The sequence below is a fragment of the Manis javanica genome, chromosome 5, assembly GCF_040802235.1.
Source record: "Manis javanica isolate MJ-LG chromosome 5, MJ_LKY, whole genome shotgun sequence".
NCBI lineage: Eukaryota > Metazoa > Chordata > Mammalia > Pholidota > Manidae > Manis > Manis javanica.
The window spans coordinates 166,916,098-166,940,765 of record NC_133160.1 but is presented as its reverse complement, the minus strand read 5'-3'; the positions used below and the strand labels follow the sequence as shown (position 1 = coordinate 166,940,765).

The following is a 24,668-nucleotide window of genomic DNA, read 5'->3' as shown; positions in this document are numbered from 1 at the left end:
AGACCTGGATATCACAGTATAACCCCATTACTTTCTGCACAAGCTTTTACGGTGACATTTATTCACACTGAAGTCTGAAAGCCACTGACTAAGAAACTCCAATTGTCTTCCAGTGGGAGGTAGGCTATATAAGTTACACTGTCAGACGGTTTTCACTTCAAACACTTCCGTGAATGTCAACCCCTGGAGGTGCAGGGCTGGTGTCTTATGGCCTCTTACAAGGACAGGGTAGCTGGCTGAACCCCCAAGGGCTGTTGCCAAGGGATAGTCACATTCAAAGGAATTCATCGGCTCTAACAATTCCCAGCAGGTCCCATGAAGGGAATATGCCTGTCTGGGGTGAGAAGAGAAGTACCTGTAGGGAGCCTGCAGGGTCTGAGAACTTCCTATTTCTCCAGGAAGTGAAGTCAGTCAGCAGGCTTTTCTGATGATGGCATTCCCAAGCCAGACAGGTTCACCAGGCAAAACCAGCTTGTCTGCATTTCAGTCGCAAGAGTTCGGGGGGTGGGGAGACGGAGAGGTTTGCAGCTCCAGAGGCAGCCATCTGGGCTTATGAAGACTCAGCGAGCCACAAGGGGACCGTGGATGGCAATGACCGCTCACTAAGCACACCTGGTACAGCCCCTGTCCCTGTTGGTCTTTTCCCCCCTCCCATTCTTCTCAGCGTTAGAGCCCCTGATGGTCAGTAGGCTCCATGGCCACCTAGAGTAAGCACTTCTCCCGACCTCCTTTTCCACACGGCAGCGACACGTGGCCATGACTCCCAGTCTTGATAAATGGAAGAGGTGGACAACGAGCTCACGGTTTCCAGGAAACTTTCTGAAGAGACATTGTGGTGTACCGTTTGTCTCTTCTTTTCCCCCTCCTGCTGCCTGGAGCACAGTTGTGACTATTTTAGGCGATGGGATTGAGGCCGGTACAAGGGAGGGAGAAGGGCCTCTGAGGACTCCAAGGGCCAGAGCTGCCGAACAGCTTTGGACTGCTTACCTCTGGACTCGACTACATAAGCAGAAGGGAAACATCTGTCATGTGGAAGTCCCCATTTCTTTTTAAATGCCTTTCAGCCTTAAATGTGTTATCTCCTTGCGGAGGTCAGCTTTGGAGTTCTCCAGGAACAGCAGAGACTCTGATGAAAGGCATGAACACGTATTTCATGGAAGTGGGAGAGGGAGGTTCTAGGTTCAAATCCTGCCTGTGTCACTTTCTGGCCATGTGACTTTAGACTAGCTTATTAGCCTCAGTTAACCAGTATTTACTTGTAGAATGAGAAGAATATTTACCCCAAAGAGCTATTGAGAAGTTAAAAAAAACAACTCCCTGGTTGAGTGCCACACATGCATTGCTGTGTACTGTTTCATGTCTTTTCAAGTCCAATTTCATGACCAAATCTTTCTCATGCAATGCGGATCCTTGGCATTCTGTTTTCGGATCTGTATGAAGAACTTGTTCATTATTTAGTGTTCATCTTAAAACAAAACGTGCCTTTTTAACATTCAACTCTGTTGATATGCTCTTGTTGATTTTTCACAAGGTTGTCCACAGCTGGGGTCCCTCCCAGCTGTGAGGCTGAAGGATCAGTGACCCCCAGCATATAGTGGACCCCCTTATTTTAAAGATGAAAAAACTGAGGCCAAAAATGTTTGGCACACAACACCACAAACATATTGTGATGGGTTTGAGTTCTTCTCTACTGATTTCTTTCCAAGGCAACTAGCTTCTCTTGGTCTCAGTTTACCTAATCTGTACAGGGAATATAAGAAAACCAGCTCCCTACAGCTGAATTAGAGAGGCTTACAAAATGCCTGGCACAAACGAGGGACTCTATGTATGTGAATTTCTTTCCCTTTTCTCTCATTCTCAGTTCTTAGGACTCACTGATGTAGTTAGAGAACTGTATTCAAATTCTGGGCTTAGTGTCTAGGTTTCTTTCCTTTGCTCTGTGCTGTCTTTCTCAATTTTTATCTTTTAAGGACTTCACAGTCCTTGGGGGCAGAGGGTATCCATCTCACCTTATCTCAGTATGATGAGAAAGAGGATACTCTACACCCTTTCCCTTGGCAAGTTTCAGACTTCAGAACATCTTCAGTTTGGCATCAATCCATGTAGGGAAAAGCGGGAATGGTCTGCCCTCCCTTTATTTCACTTCTCTGAGGAAAGGATTATGATGTTCAATGAGCTTTGATGATATGATTTATACTTGGGAGGAAGAGAGGAAGAGGGGGAAAGGAAAGGACTTGGAAGGCAAGAGACAGCAGAAGTAGGGAGAACTATAGCTTGTCTGTGCCCGTTAATATATGTATGTTATATATAAATACCTACATCATATCTGTCATCCAGCTGTCTGCCAGCTCAGACATCTGTCTCTACTGGTCATTCCAGTTGTATTCCCTGAACTACAGTCTCCTAATCTGAAGATTATGAGCTGAAATTCCAAGTCATGAATAGTCCAAATTCACAGAAATAGCTACATGGGAAACATTTACTAGGAGTCCGGAGAACAGGCTTAATGTTCTCACTAGGTGGCCCTTGGAAATTTGCTTTCCTTCTCTTCCTCAGTTTCCTCATCTGTAAGCACAGTATTAGAATTGAGACTAGCTGAGTCCCTGGGACCTTTCATTTGCATTAAAAAAAGAAACAACCCTGCACCCAAAGCTGATTATTTTATCCGCTACACTAAGAACCACCACAAATTAGCTGACTGGATGGATGGAAGGGTGAATGCATGGTGATCAGTGAGGCAGCTATCTCCCATCCCATTTCCTGGGTGATCTGCAGAATGTCAAATGAGATATTGTGACACAGGTGTCCAGAGAACTGGCAGCAGCTTCTTGGTGGGGACAATCTTAACAGTTTCCTTCTGTAGGCGTCAGCCAGTGATTCTCAAAAGACCATCCCAGAACTACCTGAGTGGAATTAGCTTCTTAGTGGTAGGGATTCCCTGGTCTCACTATAGGCCTAGCAAAGCATAAACCTCAGAGTGAGAATATACATTTTTAACTCTCATAATTCTGATACACACTGAATTTTGAAGACAATTGTGAATCATTGGGCTTAACAATCTTGAATGATTTTTGGCTTTTCCTGCCTTTCATTTATGGTAACTGGGTGAACACCTTTCCCCAGCAATTCCACTGTCAACTTTTCAATTTGTTTCTGTCCACCAATTTCCCCAACATCTTGGGAAGACCATTCTCTGCCAAATTAATACAGAGAGAGCAATATCTAGAAAGGGCCAGCAGGGGGCACTGGATGTTCACACATTCCATAACTGCCTTTCTCCCTCTAGTCCTAAAATCCTTTTTAATTTTTCCTTTAAAGGTGAAAAAAACTAAACTTCAAGGCCATTTTCCTTAACAAAATAAGAAAACAACATCAAAGCAAATGTTTCTGGACAAAATGAAATTTCTTGTCTATTGGAACGCCAATGCATATCTTTATCAGGGTTTTATTGTGCATGTTGACTAAGACAGAAGCCCCACTTTCCACGCAGGGCTATCTTCTTTCGTTTCATTAGTCAGTGGAAGGAGAGAAAGTCCTCAGTTTCTTTTATGCAAAAACATGGCATTGTTCTCTATATATTAGTTTTGACGGTATTGGTATTGAGAGATTGTCCAAGTTGAGATATGTGTGTGTCTTCTCCAGGCCTGGAGTATTTTTTCTTTTTTTTTTGAAAAATTGTTTTTAGCATAGAAAAATATATGCTCCTGTAGAAAAGTTGTAAGATATAGATAAGCAAAAAAAGAAGGGACTAAAATTTGCTCAAAAGTTCCCATATCAAGACAACCGCTATACATATTTGGTGATAGATCACTCACACACTCACACACTCACACACATATACACACACACACGATATGATTATGTATATATGACTGCACAAAGTGCACACTGTTTTCCTGCTTGCTTGTTCATCTAATAGCATATTATAACATATCCATGTCCGTGAATATTTTTCAACATCATCATTTTTAATAGTTTCATAGTATTCTCCCATATGGTTGCCCCACCATATTTTCACCTAATCTCATGGTAAAAACTGCAAACAATTAAAAAATATGTAGGAATGTGAAAAATATCACTGAGATGAGCAGCTTCATGTAGCTCATCATGGACATTCTTAATTATGTCAGTTCTGTTATATTTAATAGGCACTAGCAGCAGTTCATAAGCGTAGGCTGGGTGGTGCGATTTGATGCTAAGTATTCTTGGCAGGGTGTAGATTCCAGTGCGTCTGGGCAGGCCTGGGCAGCTTTATCCCAGTCGGTGATTTTGGAGTTTTGATTTTGTTTTATTTTTTCTGCTTGTGTCCCTGGAAGGTTGTCAATGAAATGGAACACACACCTCTCAGATTTTCTCTACCTTAATGAAGGTGAAGAGCAAGGTCAACTGGAGAGGGTGCAGGTCACGTGGTTTAGAATTCGCCACCCACTGCATCAGATTAGCAGCTTCATTTCCCAGCACCATCCCCTTTACAGTCCCTCCAGGGCTCTGAGTGGATGGTGGGGCCAGGGATGAGAGGCGGCAAGCAGGTGGAGGGAAGTGTATTTGCGACAAATGACTCCAGTACAATTTGGAAGCATCTACCCTGAGAGAAATGCAACCTTGGTTGGCACTTGACTGGGAAGCTTAACAAAAATATTTTCTGCAAGAGGGATTAGAGCCGGGTGCTTATTTCTTATTTATATTCATACTTGCTATTTAGATTTTACTCTTTCCCAGTCCCACTGCTGTGTGGGGCACGGCTGAGTGCTGGCTGTATGCTCAGACGCTACCCCTAATGAGCCTTTTGAATTCATCGGCTGATTACATCACTTCCTATGAGTCTTATCACTGCTTGGCACACTGCCTCTGGTCTATTTCTCATTTTTTCTGCCTCATTCCAGTCATCATTTCTAGCCGCCAGCTTTCTAGGGAAGTTGTATGGGGCTTTCCCTGAAATAATGCTTCATGATGAATAGTGTATACTTTCTCTCAAACTGTAATGGGATCCTATTAAATGCCTTGTAACAGGAACTAGGCTCTGAAAAGAGATGTCCTTTCATCCACTCAACACATATTTTGGAGGGAACCCTTTATGTGGAGTTCAGTTGAATGAACAACACTAATGAGTGGCCTCAATGCGGGCACTTAGGCAGACTCATACCCATTTACAGAGGAGAGGACTCAGGCCCAGATGGATCTGGGCTTCATCTCAGGCTACACAGCTCATAAACGGAGCGCCACAGTTCCCACCCGCTCTGCCAGCTCCCGAAGCCTGTGGGAGTCACAGGCCAGGCAGCACCCTGGGATCAGCTAGAGGGAAAGCCTGTAAGTAGTTGATGCCATTTTGAACAAGCCAATAATTGTATCGAGGGAAAAACAGAAGGGAAAGAAGAGTCTAACAGACCCACGAGGACATTTCCCCTGGTTTGGTGGCTGGCGCCCCTGACTCACCTGTGGCACTGTTGATCCGCGGCCATGACCTAGGGCAGAAGAGAGAACCAATAAGCGTTGGCTGCACACAGTTCAAGACCCCCCCAGAGGATTGGGCCCCCAGTCAAGGCATTTCATGGATCAACTGACAGAAGAGGGGTTTCTTGATGTCTGTAGTGTTCTAGACCTACAGTAACATCTCATTACAGAGAACATAGAAAATAGAAAAATGTATGTGGAAGAAAATAGCAATCAATGCCACAGGAAATATTTTGGCAAAGCTTCTATACATACATGCGTTTATGAGGTTATATGCATGCATTTAAATATGTAGATGTATAAAAATACCAGAAAAGGAATGTATAAGGATCCTGGTGTTAAAAATACTTTGTATATTGTTGATATTCTACAACATGATATTTATCAGGTGTATGATTTTTGGAGGGGACATTTAAGGTCTTGCTAGTTTTTCCTGTTGCAAATACTGTTGTGACGCGCATCCTGCTTGCATTTTTAATCTAATCACTGAGTATTTCCATGGAGAGACTCCAGCGAGTGCAATGAAGGGGACAGTTAATGGGGGTCTTCTCAGCCCCTTGCTGCCCACCCCTCAGTTGGCTTCTGGAGGAATTGCATCAGTTAATATTCTGATCCACAGAGTGAGAAGGGAGCATCTCACTCATCTCACCACCATGGAAGCTCTCCTTCAAAACAGCTCTGCCTGCTGTGTACTTGATTCCTCAGTTCACCTGTTTTACTCCCTTGAGGACTGGTAAGATTGGATTTTTTTTTTTCCAAATGATTGTGGGCCATTTGCATTTCTTCTGTGGTAAGTTATCTGTGTGTGACTTTATCCTTTTTCCAGTGAGGCCTTTCACCACGTCCACCCTTGGACAGTGCTGGAAAGTGTTGGAAGCACCTTTTCCCTAGAATTCGGGCAAAGGCCTGGAAAGCTCTGGGGCAGTGGAAGGCTCCGAAGGGCACTGCTTCTGTAAGCTGACTTGTTTGTGCCTTTAGCAATCCCCGGTTCTTGCTCCTCACCTATCCTCTGAGGCTCTCAAAGTGCGTCACAGGAGCAATTAATTGAACATCGCAACACATGCTGCGTGTAAATATTTATGAGGCCTAGCTGGTGGCTGGGACGTTGGGCACACAATAGTTAAGCTGGGAGATATTAGTAACCAGGAGACCACGGCCCACGAGTCCAACTTCTAGCTCACCCTGTTGTCCTATGTTTATCATTTTAATATTCAAAGGACCTGTGGTGCAGCTATGATTGTCCTAAATTTACAAGGAGATGGGGTCCGGAAGGCTTCATAGCTTGCCAGGCCCACAGAGAGCGAGGGATCTGACACCAGCCTGCTGGATCCCCGAATGCTTGTCGCCTCCCTGGCTCTCTCCTGTAGGTAGTGGGAATCCTGGTTTGGTTGCTTTGTGCCATGGCCTCCAAACTTCATGGTTAGCTCTTGACACCCTGAGACTCTGCAGAAATTAACAGTGAATCATCCAGGAAGGGGCAGATCATTTATCTGGGTCTTGAGCTCTTCCTCTTGGCACTTCCAGCTCACGGCCTCTTTCCTGGCATCTAGGTCTTTGATTAAGGCTGCCACAGGCTCCCCAGAGTTGCAAGTTATGACAAGTGAAATGGAAGTGATGTGTTTTTGCCACGGGACATTGGGCGCACAATTGTTAAGCTGGGAGATGTTAGTAACCAGGAGACCACGGCCCATGGTGCACAGTGGGCATGGTGAAAGTGTGGCAAGCCACGTGGCTGCTGGAAGCGAGCACAGCCTGAGCAGGCAGCCTGCGGGCCTGAGCCCGGGGATTTTGAAGAGGAGGCCTACTCTTTCTGGGGTCCTAGAAAGAACTTTAGCTTTTAAGTTAGGATTCCATCCCTCTTCTGGCCTCTGCCTCACCTGGCTATTAGACTTAAAAACCGTTAACATCAAAAAGTACTTAGGAGATAATGTTGTCCAACTTGTTCCAAGTTTCAGACTCTTGGAGGCAGAACTGAGGTCTTTCGACACCAGGAACACTGGAGCGTAAGGGAAAAATGCCTGTCCGGTATGGCCGGTGGGCTTTCCCACTTTCCAGATGAAAGCTTGAAGAGTCAAGTGACTTGCCTACAGTGGCACAGCAAGCTGTTGGTGGAACTGGGGTTTGTCTGACTTTAAATCCCTTATTATTTACAAGCCTAGAGCAGCAACTTAGACCTCCGAGCTCCCTGTGTCTGGGAGCTTCCTCCCAATTGCCAGGGCTGCCGAAAGTGGCTTATCTAATCCACTCTGCCTCTCAGTGGGGTCCCCAAGTGATGGTGCTCATTCATATGTCATATCCTCTGGGACTGTGCACCCCAGGGCTCTCTGTGCGTCAATGCAAGCCCAACGAATTAGCAGAGGAAGCCTCAGCAAAGCAGGAATGGTGTTGTTATTCCAGCTGAGCCTGCAAAGTGGGGGGGGCGGTGAGGCAGGCTTGGATCCTGCTGACGCAGTGGGCCTGGGAAGGAGGGGCCTAGGGACATGTCCCGGACTTCACTGTGATGTCTGGCTGAGGTGTGGACGTTCCTTGACACGAGCAGCTGACAGTCTATCTGAAAAACCGCCTGTGTTAACACTCTTTGCAACCTGTCAGTCCAGGGTGATTAATGAAAGATGCTGCTAGCACACTGCACTGAGATCAGATGTGTCTTCTCTGTGCTCAAGCAAGGCCCGTGCGTTGGCAAGCCGCCTCTTGCCAGGGAATGACAGGCATGGTGCTTGGCTTCCTTTCGGCAGCAGCACCAATAACATGGCCACACGTGAATGGGCCGCAGCTGGATGGTGTTACAGGTTGGCAGCCACCCCTCCTCTCTTCCCAGTCCCCCCTCCCATTCTGCTCCCTTCTGAATCTGGGCCTGAGGGCAGCAAGTTGTCCTCTGTATTTCTGGCCTGTGTAGGCAGGTGTCTACGTCGTGGCGGGGAGATCATGGAATAGGAAATGAACAGGGCTGACCTCCAGAGGTTTGCGGTTTTCAATATTTAAGGCTCATTACAAATAAAGATTTTTAATTTGTGAATTGTTTTTAATTTTTAATACATTATAACAATTTAATATGCTTAGTAAGTTTTAATTTTTAAAGGCTAGTAAATTAAACTCCCCCTCCCTCTCACTGCCTGGGAGAGCTGGATCTGACACGTAGTCAGGGCGCACTTGCGTTCTACTTATCCATGGGAACAAAGTTTGGATGGCATGTTATTCCAGCCCCATAGAGACGGGACTTGATCCTGTCTCCAGGGTCAAGCTCCTGGCGTGGAGACCAGTTCCTCATCGCCCCTGGAGTGTGGTGCGTGTGCTCCCCTTCGGGTCTCCCCAGGCACCCACTGCTGGTCCAGAACCCAGCAGCAGGACCCTTGGGAGATGGTCAGGGGGCCTTCTCCCTCCAGCCATCTCCTCCCAGACTCCAAGATTTAAGTGGCTCAGCTCCACATCTCACTTTAAGTTCTGCCCCTGAAATTAAAAGACTACTTTTAAATTAAACTAAAGTTCTCTAATTTTTGGAAGACAATTGATATTTTTACGAGTTCCTGAACTCATTTTTAATATAATCTAGAGAGAAATGCAGATGCATCTGAAGTTTCTAAATTCATTCCCCCTTTCCCTCTGTTTGAATGTCTGCATGGTGTTGGTAATTGTGCACTTTACGTAAATCATTTCGCCCAACTTCCCAGCCAATTCTTGCTGGACAGTATCTTTGTCTCAACTTGGGGGCTGCTATGGACTGTCAGCGTTGAGTGAACCATGAACTAGGCCTTTCCCTTTGCAGATGGACTGACTGAGGCCCAGGGAAGCCCCATGGAGGAGCTAGTGGTGCCCTGTTTCCCACCCAGCCCCTCTGATGGCAGGGCCCTCTCCTTACGCACCACCACCCTCAGGGAGCTGTGGAAGCAAGGGTTTAGGAAAGCCGGTGTAGTGCGCTCAGACAGTCCGGAGCCTGTAGGTAAGCCAGAGGGCCTGTGGCTTCCTGGAGGCCTGGAGATGGAACGATGTCGAATGAGCATGAAGGAGGGAACGGACACCACGCTCTCATGCAGGGGGAGCATAGATAAGAGCACGGAAGTGAGGCGGCTTAGAGACGCCTTGCAGACCCAGCCTGGGTCTATGCACGGACCTGCTGCATCCCAGTGAGGCCTGGCAGAGTGTCCGGTACGCAGCAGGAACTGCTCCGCGAGTACGTACACGTCAGTGTGAATCCTCACAGAGCAGCGGTAGGATTTGTTAGGGATCCAAGATGACACTGGAAACCATCTCCGGACCCCATGTTACTTTGAAGCAGGTGAAACCCACACCGAAGTGGGATCAGGTCAAGGCTCATATTTAATAAGTGAATAAATGGGTTCATTCTTTGTTAAAGGAATCCTTGACTGGTTTGAAGAATCCTCTTTATTTTAGGCCCTCTTTTCTATTTTATTTTAACAAAAAAACATTTGGGGGCGTGCGAGTCCCTGGAGGGAGCCTGGGGAAAACACGGAAAAGTTTGGTCCCATCCTGAGCTGTAAAATGCTCTCGTGTCTCAAGACCCTCTTGATAGGAAGCAGCCTGGCCCCCCTCACCTCCTCAGGTTCTGCCCTCCAGGGCCCCTGAGCTTTCCCTTCCTGAGCTCCTAAGTCACTTCTTGCTGTAATAACACACTTAGAATAGTTGAAAGGCAGTGTAGAATTATTAAGTTCTTATTTAAATCTCATCTTGTTAAACCTTACTTATGAAGTTTTTCTTTTTTCCTTTTCTTGACTAGATTTCAAGTTCTTTCAGGACAGAAAGCATGTCTTGAAAGCTATAATCCCTTTCATATAAGCTATCCCCGTTCCTGACAAATACTGAAAGATGAGAACAAACCGTCTGGCATTTTGGGGGGACCCCCGCAGGCGGTGGGCGTAGCAGTGTAGCAAGATCTGTCGCGTCTGCTTCAGCCCCGACGTTGCTCCAGTGGGCAGAGCAGCTCCTGAGCCCACAATCCCCTTGTTCTGTCTCCTCTCTCTTCTTTCCTCCATCCTTCTCCTTCGCTAAAAGTTCCTTTTATCAGCTATTTAAGCATGGGTGCTGGGTACTGGGAATAGCACAAGCCAACCGCAACCTAGTGGGTCCTGACTTCATTCTCTCTTCTCCCCGCGCTTCAGCAGTGTTTACTGAGCATTTATTTACTAAGCAGGAGCTCCTCGTGGACCACCGCAGGAAAGCCGATGGGACCGCATGCTCTATTCCATGCATCCTCCACAGCACTCTGGATCCTCTGCAGAGCTCTCAGCTTGCCAGATCTTTCAGAGACAGTCCGCTTCTGCACCGTGAGGCAGGCCAGGGGGAGCAGAAGGGCTCTCATGGGTCAGGGCAGCTGGACAACAGGTGGGGCAAAACTAGAGAGGTCAGAGCCCACCAGCAGCAGCAGCTTCCTGCCCTGTCTTGTGTCCCGGGCATGCCAGGCGGGGAGGCCAGGCAGGGGGCCTCCTAGCACACAGAATGGAAGAGGCTGCCAGCTCCCGAGGGGTGAGGACGGGCTCTCATGGGCCCTGGGAAATCACAGCCACCTGCACCCCGTCCGCTGGAGCTGACTATTGCCGCAGGTGCTAGCGGCAGAAGGGAAAGCTGAGAGTCCATACGGTGATGCCTGGGAAGGGTCGGAAGGTGGAGAGGGTGAGCAACACTGTCAGTAACACAACTGCTCAGGATGGGAAAGGAGAGGCCTTCGCTTGGAGTGAGTGGCTCAGGACCTGGTGCTGCCACCGGTTAGACTGTGGACGTGGGCAAGCTGTCAGCCTCCTGAGCCTTCGTCTCCGCATGGGCCCAGGGTGCCTGCTTCTGTTACGGTCACTGTCCCTGGCACAGTGTCTTACGACGGTTACAGATGTCTGTCTGTGTTTCCCCCCCCCCCCCAGACTGAACTCTTGATGGCAGGGGCTGCATCTTCTTCCTCTTTGATGAAGCGACCTTTCCCAGGTGGGGAGAACATTCTCTCCCACCTCCCTCTACTCTCTCACACTGGGTCAGTGTCTTGTGTCTTCTTTCCTCCACCCCATGTGCTCGGACGCTGTGGGCAGGGCAGAGCCGGTGCTAGGCCCAGTGCCAGAACGTGCACTCTCAGTAAGGATGCTCAAAGCTGAGGTTCTCAGACTGGATGGGCCCCAGAATCACCAGGAGGACTTGTTTAAACACAGGTGCCTGGGTCCCAGTCCTGAGTATCCGGCTGAGGAGGGCGGGACCTGAGATCTGCGTTTCTAAGCAGTTCCCAGGTGATGCCACGCTGCTGGCCCAGGGTGAGAACTGCCGCTAGCGGCTTTGTGGCCGTGCGCCTGAATGTTCTTCTCAGGAGTGTGACCACACGCCCTTCCTCCTCATGGAGAGTTTCTACCCAAACAGACTGGAGGCTCACGGGAATAGGAAACGAAATCCCCATGAACATACTGACATAGAGGGAGCCTGTGATAACGCAGAGCCCAGCAATGGCACTCGATTTGAGGTTAGCCTCTGAATCTAAACCCAGATGCTACCAGTTACCAGCTCTGGGAATGGGACCAGAACATGTAACCTCTCAGGCTCTCCTTGCCTGTACATACTCGGCGGCGGGGATTTGAATTAAATGTGGCTTCCGTGGTGTCTGGTGCATTTTAGGCATTTAACTATTGATTTGAGTTTGAACTTGATTGGAAAAAAAGTCCATCAGTGTGAATCTGTTTCTACACATATGGGGAAATGCTGCAGAATAGAAATGGGAACTGGGGATTTGGCCAGATGATTTCCATGGAAAGTTCTGGACAACATTCAGATCAATGCAGACGGGTTGTGGATATGGATGGGATTCTGGCTTTGTCTCGGACAGTCTCCTGGGCGCCATCATCCGGGGGTTGGGGAGTACTCAGCCTCATGTTCTACTTTGTACATTACCAGCAGGGGACAGGCATGGCTGAGTTTGGGGCGCGGGGGGCTGTGCCTGTCAGGAGAGCTGACCCCACCGCCACACTCAGGGATGGCCGTAGGGAGGGCAGTGGTGCGGAGTGTCAGATTTTACAGATGCTTGCGACAGTATGTGAATGTCTCTCGTTGTCCATGCCATAACCAGCTCTTCAGCCTTGGGGAAATTATGTATTCTTTCTACCCATGTTCTTCTCTCCTAGGAAAGGGAAACTAAGAGTGTGATTGTCAGGATCCAGTGAGATACTACCTACTAACTCCTCAGACAGTGCCTAGCACATGGTGAGCGCTCAGCGACTGTGGGCTTTGCTGTTTATTAAGAAACTGCCATGTTCCAGGCCCGCTGCAGTGGTCACCCATTTATCCCCCAGACACAGGACTGCTTTAGGTACAGGGGACCAGGGTGGACAGGACAGCCTACTCAGTATTTTCCAATGCTATATCCAAAATACATGAGGCGCTGAAATGGAAATGGGCTCATCAGAGGGAGGCTGCTCAGCTGGTAAACAGGTCAGCGGGGATTTAAATCCAGACCCAAAGGGCTTGTTCTGGCCTCCGGCGCGGCCCCTCTGTAGTGCCCTCCCTGCCTCCAGTATCATCAAACACTGATAATTATAATTTGCATGGAGAATGAATACACTGGTTTAATAGTTACTGAAGTAAGATAGGAGACCCAAATATGTAGTTTTTAGACATTTGAATTTGATTTATGTATCTCAAATACTAATTTATATTCACATAATACTTTCATCATAAAATATGCAGTGGTACAGAGATTTGTATGTACATGGGATTTTTTTTTTTAAAATTTGGGTTTATAAATGGTTTGGAACAGGTTGCAGAAACATCGTCTGTTGCTCTTTTTTAATATATCTTGAGCATGCTGTGACACATCCTGAAATAATTTGCTTTGGAAGAAAGCACTGCTCTCTCTTTTTTTTTTTTCAAATGTAACTGTAAATATTACTTTGATGTATGTAATTGCTGCAGCCATCTCCATTTGATGGAAGGCTTCTTATTCTTCCATCTCCCATTTCTTGCTATTGTCAAGAAATAAGAAAAACTGACTTAAAATGCATTATTCAAATACATTTAATGTAAACATTGAGGAAGTCTGAGAACAGCCACAACCTTCCCTTTGCTTAATGTGGTCTTGAAAATATTTCAAGTATTCTGTTTTACAGGCATTCATTCACTCTGCTGAGGGGAAATATTTCTTCAAGCAAATCTTAGGAGCCCAAGAACGCTGTTTGTACCTGGCACATAGTAGGATCTGAATAAATGTTTGGTGATTGACTAGAGTTGAAGTACATTGGGATTCAAGGATTGGTGTAACACACAGAGACCCTCTGATGCCCCTGGACATGGAGATTCCTCCAGTAGGGAGTTCTGGCTGGGCTCACGGGAACCCCCAACCCCTCTGAGCCATTCGGGTGTTGCCCAGAATCTGACTGCTAGTCAGGGGCAGAGCTGGATTTGACTTCACCATTGGGGTCTTGTCACCTTTGCATCAAGTCAGCCACCATTCTGACTTTTAGCCCTTGGCTGTGAGCCCTTGAAGATAAGATGTTGTCTTTCATCTTTGCTTTTCAGTAGCCTATGCAAGTCTTACTGCCACAACTGCTCAGTAAACGTTTTGTTCAATTGAAGGGCGAAGGAAAGAAACCATATAGGCATGTGGCTCTTCTAGTCTCCTTGCTGTAAGGCCTGGTGATGAACTCATGACCTGATCCATCCATAAGGCACCGTTTACATCACTCACCAGTGGCCAGCAGAAGCCTGGAAGCTTCCTTCTCATTGGCTGTGTCTTGGGCTATTTAGAGACCTGGGAGGGTGGGAGAAACCACCTTGGTCTGAAATGCTGTGAACACCTAAGGGCTTCTCGTGTAAACTCGAAGGTCCCTGAGAGCAATATAATTCTACCACATTAACCTTGTATGTGCGTGTGTATTTGGGGGTGTGTGTGTGTATGTGTGATGGTCAGCTTATTTGCCACAGAATCAAAATTTTCACTCCTCTATTAATAAACAAGTAAATATTCTGACCTATTTTTCGGCAGAGTAAAGTTCTGGAATTTCAAATCACTGGATCCATCTTTTGTCGTCCTTCTATTGCCCCTGGGATAAAAGAAAATAGTTATAGTTAGGAAATAGCAAGAAGCTAGGGGAAAAAAATTAATTAAGTGCATTCATTCATAGAAACAGCCATCCAGATTTAAGTAGTTAACATCTCACACGTAATTCCAAATCTCTCTTTGCATTTCCATTGGGGTTTAAAAAAAATCTGTATTTAAATTAATTCAGTTACTTTAAGCATTTTTTTTTAAAATAAAAGGGCTTTGTTTTACAAGGGGCGGTAGCATGGGGTGCAAGAAGCACCCTGGTTGGGCTGAGCGTTAGGGCATTTCCCACATCAGCAGGGGCACTGTGGGGTCCTCCTCAAGCGCTACGGGTCTCCCTGGTGTCGCTCTTGTGACCTGAAGGGCTTCATACCTTTGCCACCTGACTGACAGGAGGCTGTCCAACAAGGACAGTGTGCATGGGCCAAGGAAGTTCTAGATGCTTCCGATGTTACTTGAATTTGACCTCAAGCTAGCAGATATCACCAGGCATAGGAAGGCTGATTATTTGGCAATCTCAGCTTGGATTCAAATGATATTTATTAAACTCTTATATAATTTTGAGACTTTGCATGGGATTTTCAATGAAGAGGTTAAATTATTTTCAATTGAGTTAATTTGTTCAAATTCAGTAAGGCATTTGCTAGCATGAACCATCACTCTTATGCATCCCTAGTTCATTTAACTAGCCAAGTTTGACGTGCTCCCTTTTCTCCTGCAGGCACTTTGGGACCTTTATCAGACATTCACGGGTGCTCTGCCCGGGTCCCCGGCAGCTGCCTTGTTAGCTGGTCTGACCTCATTGTTCCCCTGGTTCTCTGCACTCGAGGTGAACTTACTTCTTCTTGGTCTGTGGATTTTCTCCACGCCCTCCCCCAGGGCTCCTCCAGGAACGGGTCCCCGTCCCCAGTACCCACTGTCCTCCTTCTCCATCACTCCAGCTCATGCTTCTGAGCTCAGCTTGAGAGTCCCTTCCTCAGAGGAGCCTTCCCCCACCCCTGGGACTGGCTTCGTCCAACACGTCTCTGAGCTGTAATTTTCCTTCATTTTAACCTGTAGCGTCCGTTCACGTGTGACGAGCCAGCTAAGCTACCATCTCCGTGAGGGCAGAGATCGGCAGGGTTACTTCATTATTTCATTAGTTCTCATTATTTTATGATTTTAAGGTGACTTAATTATTGTATTATTACATATGTTCCTTGTTCTTTGTTTATTCAGGTAAAAGTTGATTCATAAATCTCTATCTGTACTCTGACTTCTAAGTTCTAGACATGGACATCTATTTTCTGGACCTTTTTAATTATTCTTCTGCTGCAGACCCAGGCCTTTTTCCTAGCAAGCAGCTCCACTGTTCACTTAGTTTCCAAACCAGCAGCCCAGGCTGTGCCCATTAGTCTCATCTCTTCTCACCCTTATCACTGTCATTGGTGAATCTGTGACCAGATCCTAACAATCCAGCCCCCGAACGTCTCATTCTGCCCCTTTCCCTTCACTCCCAGAAGTTATGCCCAGTCGTATTTCTGCTCCTTTTCTCTTCAGGCTGGCAAGCTTCAGCCCTTAACTGCTTTTCTGGACTTCTGAGCTCCAATCCACCCAACTGCAGCAAAAAAGAACTTTCTAGTTAGTAAAATGTTCTCAATCTCCTACGTGCTTGCAAGCCGTCACCATTTCTCCATTTCTGCCAGACGAAATCCCAACTATTTGCCATGACAGCCTGGATTCCTGCCCCGTGGCTGTGAATGCCATGTCTGTCGCTGCTCCTCGTTTCCCGCCACCCTCTCCCTCTGCCCAGCCCCACACTGTGCCCTCTCCGGGGCATATATTTATGTGTTCCCAGGTCATCGATCAGCTTATTCTATGACTATGATTAGCTTATCAGACCTCTGGCTCTGGCAAAATACTTTCCATTCTTTAAGATCTGGTTTAAATATTTGCTCCCCGTGAATTCTTCTGTGCTGCTTCCTCTTTGAGTCCCCGTAAGACTCTTGATATGTCTCTGCTTTACCACTGATGCATTTGTTCATGAATCCATTCATTCATTAACTCAACAAATAGATATCAGATCTATTGCGTACCAGGCTGGATGGTGGGCAATGGGATACAGTGGTTAAAGAAGACAGAGGAAGCTTGCCTCATGAATCCCTATTGTCATTGGAGACACAGACCATGAAGAAGGGAATAAACAGCCTTATTTTACCACACCACCATGCATATGCTGTTCATGAATCGTGTTCTCCTAGAGTGGGGGCCTCTCAGGAACAGGGGCATCTCCTGGGATTATTTCTCTTCCAACGCACTGGCTAAGTGACCCCAGGTGTGACCTCAGGAATGTTTGTGAGATACAAACAGGTTCATTGATAATAAATAGATAAGTGGCCTGCCCACTTACACACAGTAATGAACCATGCATTTAACTGAATAGAGCCCTTTGGGTTGCTCTGACGTGAGGGCGATTCTGACCTGTCCCTGTCCTGAGAAGGAGGTCTCAGTTTGCTCATTCCTCTGGGATAGGGGAGCAATTCTGTGCCCCAATAGCCCATGTATAAATGGCTTTAACCAGTCCAGTTTTAAGAGAATGGGAAGGATTCTGGGAATTTCTTCAGCCTCATTCCAGGTTGCTTAAGAGCCCCACACCCTCCAGCTGCCTCTGACTCTTCCAGAGAATCTGCTTTGGCCTTTTGACTTTAAGAAGCGTTGGACTCAGGCCCTCTTTCTTGTCATGTTTACAGTATCCCCAGTAGTAAATGGGCAGGCATCATTCTCAGCTCCAGGCTACAGGGGAGGAAACAGGCTGAAGGCCGAGGCGATCCGGTTAGAGTGACCAGGCTGGCGAACAGCCGGGCCAGCGCCCGAGCCAGGTCTCCCAGCCCCGGCCGGGTGCCTATCAAGTGCACTGCATGGGCAGCCAGAACACGGGACTGCCAGAAGCTCAGAGCCAGGCTGTCCCCCAACCCAAAAGCAACTGAGGAAGGACGGGAAGAGAGAATGTGGAGGCGAGGGGGGATGGGGGAGGGGCTGTTCTTCCCACGATGGATTATTAAGGAAAACAGTAACAAGGCTGGCAAGTAAATGGCCATCTACTTGGACAGTAAGGAGTTCAAGTCCATTTGTTTTTAAAATATATAAAAAGAGGAGCGAATATTAGAAGGATTAGAAATTGAAGAGGCTCTCTCCTTGCTTCCTACTCTCTCCCCAGTTATTTAGCTGTGAGTTCTGTTTGCTAATTACAAGGAAAACCAAAATGTCCAGCCCCCCAGTTTTCCTCCTCACCAGGTCTCTCTACTTTAAATCTTTCCTTGGGTTTCCAACTTGTAGAGATACTTTTTAAAAAAAATGTACAATGCTGAAAGAATTAGAAAGTCTCAGTCTATGGCAGAAAATATTATTAAAGAATATTAATTATAATAGGTCAAACTTGTTTGCTTTGCATTACATTGAGGTCCGACTTTGGGAGGAGACGTGCAATGTTCCCAAGTTGGCCGTTGGCATCTGTGATCCTGGGGATGACAGTCCTGTTTCCCACAGTAGTGCAAATAGGTACGGATCACCTTTATAAGGCCTCGATTTTTTGGGACCAGATGCCCTTCTTGTGGGCCACTCTGCCTGTCCCATCCATGCAGTAAAATAAATCAAACCAACTTTCTTCAATTGCTGTTCTATGACTTGTCACTGACCCTGGTCAAGCGCTTGCCAGCGAAGCAACATGGGCTAATTTATCCCACAGAGAACTCGGCACATCCCGGGGAAGTGGGAGGTGTTAAAGGCTTGTGGGAAACTGAGGCAAAAGGGTCATGGGTGAGCCAGTTAATTGTTCTTGCAATCATGTCACATTCTGCCACAAACGTGCAGGGCGCATCACCCTGCACGATCCGGCCTCTCTCTTTACCATCCTCCCAGAACTTCAGGTCCAGCACCTTCTGGCCGTCGGTGGATTCCCTCTCCTCCTGTGCGCCTCCCTCCTCCGTGATCAGTCAGCCAAACCCACCTAGGCCTCCCCCACACGTCTGCTTGCTTCCTCCTGTTTCCATGGGCCCTTTGAATCTCCCATTACTTTACACGAACAGCTAACAGAAGTCAGTCTGTACCTGAATCAATGTCTACTAACTGCAGGGGGCTGAAGGGCGTCTGCCAAAAGTTCAGTCCACCTGGAACCTGTGAATGTGATTTTATTTGGGAGAAGGTTCTCTGAAACACAATTATGCTAAGGATCTCCTTCCCTGATGAGGGTGGGCCTTAAAGCCAACCAGAGGCCCTCTTAGAAGAGAAGGAGAGAGAGACAGATGACAGGGTGAGTTAGAGGGTGGAGAGGAAAGCAAGACTATCTGTTTTAAGAACTAAAGACACCTGCTCCAGGCTCTCCTAGTTATTCGTCTCAAATTTCTCCCCTTTACTGTACTCCCAGCTACACTCAGCATGGCTGGTGCCATCTGACCAGCACAGAAGAAGCATTGCTATTTCTTTTGTTGTGAAACTACACTGTCCTTAATGAACTTTCAGATCAAGTTCTGCTTTTTCCAGAAGCTTCTTATTCTGCACACTCAGAGTGAACTTGTGGACTCCTGAGAAATCACACAAATGGCTCTTAGGCCATAATTCTTTTTTCAGGGCTTGTACAGCAGGATTGGTGACTCCAAGACCATGAATAATAATGTGTAATACTGTAATTATAGTGATAATAATAACAGCTTAAAACTTATGTAAGATTCACAACTTACTGGGCACTGTTTGCCATTTCATACATACTAATCCATCAAGTCCTCACAATAGGTCTGTCAGGCTGGCCCTGGTGAGTCCCCAGCCTTGTTGGAAGTCCTGTTGGATTTCTTCCCCTTGTGTCCAGCGAAGGCTCCAACTGCCCTGGGCAGAGGGAGAGGTTGGGCGGTGCTCTGAGGCTGGTGTGATGGCCCCTCAGAGCTGTCCCAAGTTGTGGTGGGAGCGCTGAGCCTTCGCACCCCTGGTGAACCAGTCAGTGGAAGTGGCCGTCCTGGGTGAGGCCACTCTGCTCCACCAGTGCAATTCCTAAGGGAGGCTGAGGGGGCCCTGCGTGGGGAGGAACTCACAAAGTCTAGTACAGGGTCACGCTGGGTTCTGACTTTTTAGCAGGTCTGAGGTCCCACAGTCAAAATGAGCCTTGGATATATTTTTAATTGAGAGAAGGAGAGAGAATGGAAAGCAGACAGAAGAATGGGGCCAGAGGCAGTGATCCTCAGGGCAGGTTGCCCTGGGAAGTTGTGGCTGGCATGGTACAGACATGCTGGTCTCCACAAAGGCGGTGTGGTGTGGACACAAAGGTTAAGAGCATCCATGTATTCCTGATCTGGATTTCAATCCGGGTCTGCCAACTGAATAAATCACTCATTTATCTCATCATCCCCATGTTACACACAAGGATGGGCAGAGTTACAGCACTTCCCTCACATATCTATCTATTGTCAGTGGTCATTTTTATTATCTAGGACCTGATTCTTACTCAAGATGACTAAAGAATACCAGAGGTGGAATGCCAGTAGCACTAACGTGGTTGATAATTAAAATATTTCACCAGGTTAAAAGTGTGGATTACTCAATTAATTATAGAGGTGCAAATCTACAGTCCTGGAATTAAGGATTCTCTAATTTGTTCGTTCGACTGCAAAATTATTAAATTATTTCTTTTATTGTTGTCTGATATTTAGTTTGAGAACAGCCACACGTGATTATTATTTCATGTAGCTGAGGACACCGATACAAAGTACTTCTTAACTTGAGATTGAGAAACATGAGCCTGAGAAACTGGAGACCAGCCGCTGCTGTGGAACCTGACCCGGAGTCAAATCCAGCTGTTCGGTCATGTTAGTTGCCCCTCAGCCCTTCCTTTCAGGGGCTTGGGTATGCTGGCCAGTCCTTCCACGAAGATCCTACCTGCTCTCAGTGCGGCAACTACTTTGCTGGTAATTAGTTAATTGCCCAGTATTCTCCCAGAAAAACTGAAGGATGTATACAGCCTTCCTGCCCCACAGCTTTTTTTTTTAGTTTGAACTTGAATGTGTTTACATACGGTGTATTCTCTCAACCTCATGAAGCCTCACCATCCATCCCGTACAATCTTACATTTTTATATTAACCAACTGGCCCCTGAAGGTTTGACATAGGGATGCTTCCTAGAAGAACTTGAAAGTCCACTCAGTACCAAGTTGACCCACAACAAGATGTTTTAACTGCTATGCCTCACCTATTTGCACCTTTGTGATGGTTAATTTTATGTGTCAACTTGGCTAGGCTATTGTGCCCAGCCTTTTAGTGCCCATTCTAAAAGTAGTGGAGGATGTATTCTTTAGATGTGATTACCATTTAAATCAGTAGACGCTGGGCGCAGTGAATGACCTTCCATAGTATGGGTGGGCCTCATCCAATCAGTTGAAGAGCAAAGACTTAGGTTCCCCGAAGAAGGAAGTCTCCTTAAGACTGCAACATAGAAACCCTGCCTGAGCTTCCAGCCTGCTGCCCTGTGGAATTTTGATTCAACATTGCTAGACAATCTTAATGAGTCTCCAGCCTGTTGGCCTGCCCTATAGACTTCAGATTTGCCAGCTCCCATAAACGTGTGAGCCAAAACCTTGAAATCAATCTGTTTCTCAACATATATTTATGTATTTCTTTGGTTCTGTCCTCTGGAGAGAACCCTGACTAATATACTTACAGATTTAGTCATTGGGAACCGCTTTCCAACAGACAGGTAAGAAAGGAAACAACAGGTTGTAAGCACCCACCATGTGCCAGATACAGTCCGAGGTAATCTAGTTTCCTCCTCACAATGACTCTTCAGAGGAGACATGCATGTTGTCCTCATTTTACGGAGAAGGAATCAAAGACTGAGTGCTCTAGTCACGGGGACTCCATAGTTAGTTCAGTCTCGGTGTAAACCTGTTTCTTCCCTGACACACCCCCTAGGTGATAGGTACGCATCACGGGAAGCGTCTGAGGAATGGGGAAGGTGCCCACAGAAGATTTCTTGCCCAGAAGGATCCTGCTAGAGTGGGGTGAGGCTTCAAGCCAGTTTCTGCTGAGGGGACTCAGGTACGAGGACGAGGGAGAAGGTCCTGTCAGCTTGCCGTGGCCCCCACCGCGGATTGTTCTCTCTCCCATGCCCAGGATGTAGTTGAGCCTGAGCTGGTAGTGAAGATGCGGTGCGTGTTGTTGTCCACGGGACCTGGTCTCCTCACCAATCTGGGTTGTTGCAAAGAATCTGTGTCTATATCTTACAGGGAGCTGCGTTTGCTGGGAAGGAGATGCTGATGATAAAGCACGACCTCAAATCCTGCTCAGAGAGGGGAATGCTGGAAGTTACTGTACCTCCTATGCCCTGCACACCAGGAGCTCACACTTTACTGAATTGGGAGGCTATTCTACCTTGCCTGACACTACACGTACAGCAGAAAGGGAGGGAAATATCCCAGAGAAAAGCCAGGCTTGTATTTTGCAGCAGCTTCAGCTTTGGAGGACTGGGTCAGTGGGTGTTGTCTGTCTTGTCCAGTGTCCCCCATTTGTTGTGTTTAGCTGCAGTCCTGGATAATGATTCTGGGGACAGCCAGCTGGCATGAAGGGAGAGCCTGGTTGTGTGTAGGGTTAGAGGTAAATTAGTTAATAGTTTAAGCCCAGACTATTTTCCTGACTCACTGTGTTACCTCAGCCACATCCCTTAGCCACCCTGAACCCCCATTATGGTTAGGTCATATGTAAAATGAGAGGTTAGGAATGGTTGCTGTGTTCCATAAGCATCATTATCAAATGCATCCTGAGCACTTTTCTGTCTTGCATTAAACAGAGGGGATTTAGAGTCCCCATTGATAAGCAGCTGAAAGTCTAGTGGCAAAGTCCTTAAAACCATGTCGTAAGAGGGGTGTGCCTAGTCACCATGCTTTGAGAACTTGGCAGCAGGGTGAATTAACTCAAGGGTCCTGTGCTCACTGTGGCCCCTTGATCTTTTACCTGGATCCCTTAATGATGTCCTTGATATCAACCCCTTTGTACTCAGAGATCCTCTACAAAGTCTCAGCCATCATTTCAACTCTTTGGTTTTGTTTTACAAACCTACATTCTAGGCAAACTGAACTTCTCGCTGGGCTGAAACACAGCCCACAGTTCTTTGTTCCTGCGGCCTCCTCTGCCCGGGATTAATCTCTCTCTCTTCTCCTTCTGCATCTCCACATCTTAAACCCTTCTTGTTTCTCTCTTGGCCCAGCACAGATGCCATCTTTTCCAGTTGTCTTTCCAGAATGTGCATGGGCAGATGCCTCATGGCCCTCTGTGGGCTCAGCGGGGCTTGTCTCTACCTTCACAGATGGCAGCCATGTCCACTGAGCCCCAGCCCCATCCCGGACCTGAGCCCCCTCCGGCAGCCTCTTGACTGCTCCTTAACGGCTCCGTCTCGTGGTCGTGGGAATAAAATCCTCCCAGACTCAGGCCCCTTACTGAGCCAAATTGAAATTGGGATGCAGACCCTGTGCCATCCTCAAGTCAAATATTTCCTGAGTAGCTACTATGCGCTGGGTATTGCGTTAGGCCTGGGGACACAGGTGGACAAGACAGAAAGGCCCTACCCTCGTGAGGCTGGCAGTCACATGAGTGAGAACCGAGCTAGTGAGCAAGGAGGATTGTCTCTGCCTTTCCTGTCTCCTTGGCTTCCTACCTTTGGTTACTCCTGATTTGAGTGGCTACTCAGATTCAGGACAGCCCACCTGCCTCTGACCTGACTTTCCCTTTGTGCGCAGCTCTGACAGCTGGATTTATGCCTGGCCAGGGGTAGCCCCTTCCTGGACCTCCTTCGGGTTGCTGGGATCCACTTGGGCTGCCCTGCCTCCTCCAGCTTCCCCTGATTCTGAGAGGCTCTGTGTTCTCTGCTGAAAGGGATACAGCTTCGGGGCTCAGGGATTGCCAGCTGCACGGTCATCAGCAGTGCACACATCCCCCCCGCTGGAAACCGAGTTCTCGTCATTCCCCTCACACAGAGGAGCAGCAGGGGAAATAGTTGCATATGAGAAGATCCAGAGATGGAACCAGGCCTTTCTTGAGGGAATTACTAGTTCTTGTTTATTAAGGCAGAAAGTGGACCTGGCGTATTGTAGAAGAGACCGGCTCTGCTTACAGGCTGCAGGTACGGAGCAGAGGGTGCTCTCTGAATTTAGCTCCTTCTTTTCCCAGAGTTTTAGCATCATAGCTTCTCAGAGTGTGGGGCTCATCGGAAAGACGGACATCATCTGCTTGAACCTGTTAATTTTACACATGAGAAAACTTGGGTCCAGGGATATGGAATGACGTGCCTGAGCTCACTGGCCACTGACGACGGCTCAGGCCCGGCTCCTGGCTGCCCGTGTGGTGCGGGAGGTCCCTGCCATCTGGCCTGGGCTTCCCCTTGCTTGTTTCCTGATTAAGCCTCTGTGTGCACCTTCTGAGTAAATCCCCCTCTTTTTCTTTTTAATCTTCTTGAGGAAAGAAAGACAAAAGAAAGATGATCTAATTTAGAAAACAAGAGTGTAATCTTCAATCCTTTATGCCCAGGTTTCAAGAAACCCCATAAAATCTTTTTCCCCTTCGCTTTTTTTGTTTAAATTTCGATTCAGCCAAAGGAAACAGATGAACCAGGGAAAACAAAAGCCTTACCTATCATCTTTTCAAATGCTTTCTCCTTTTTTTTCTGTCTTGACTGTCAGGGGATGTAGCTTCTAATAGACCATCAGTGTATGTAATGAGCAAATACAATAACAACAGTGAATTACCCTTTTTATAGGTCTGTAGATGTGTTCATAGTGGAATTTAATTTATAGATGGTCATGCCTGAAAGATTCTGGATGGTGATAGAAAATGACATGAAAAAAGCAATATGTGAATTAAAAAAAAATCCCTGGAAACAAAATCTTGATTCTTGCCTGGTTAGCACATATCCAATAAAAACTCGAGGGCAGAGATTACACAACTGACCTTCCTCTGTGGTCTGCAGGCAGGCCTGGGAGGGACCTCATGCTTAGAGGCCGGGGTGCTTCCAGAGAATGAGGCTCCCAGTCAAATCCTTTTCTCTACCTCCTAGCCCAACACTGACACCAAAGAAAGGAAGGTAGGAAAGGAGATAAGGGACAGGGAAAGTTCTAGAACATGCTAGCTACTGGACTGGGCTCTACCTTCTCTCCTGCGGGATCTATAGCCCCCTCTGCAGTAATCTCTC

The 24,668-nt window shown here is 47.1% G+C and overlaps 1 protein-coding gene and 1 long non-coding RNA gene across 4 annotated transcripts in view; one reads left to right on the top strand and one right to left on the bottom strand.

Annotated features, from left to right (window-relative positions):
• The window catches only part of CLNK (cytokine dependent hematopoietic cell linker), a 195,571-nt gene that overhangs the window by 63,546 nt on the left and 107,357 nt on the right, over window positions 1-24,668 (bottom strand). For all 3 annotated transcript variants that reach the window (XM_036990849.2, XM_073237838.1, XM_036990850.2), the window contains exons 3-4: window positions 14,397-14,468; window positions 5,434-5,462 (exon numbers count right to left, since the gene is read on the bottom strand). In XM_036990849.2, coding sequence (XP_036846744.2) covers window positions 5,434-5,462; window positions 14,397-14,468 — 101 coding nt within the window. The remainder of the gene's footprint in view (window positions 1-5,433; window positions 5,463-14,396; window positions 14,469-24,668) is intronic.
• LOC140849665 (uncharacterized) overlaps window positions 1-24,668 on the top strand; it is a 123,343-nt gene that overhangs the window by 90,344 nt on the left and 8,331 nt on the right. The gene's annotated exons all lie outside the window — the stretch shown is intronic.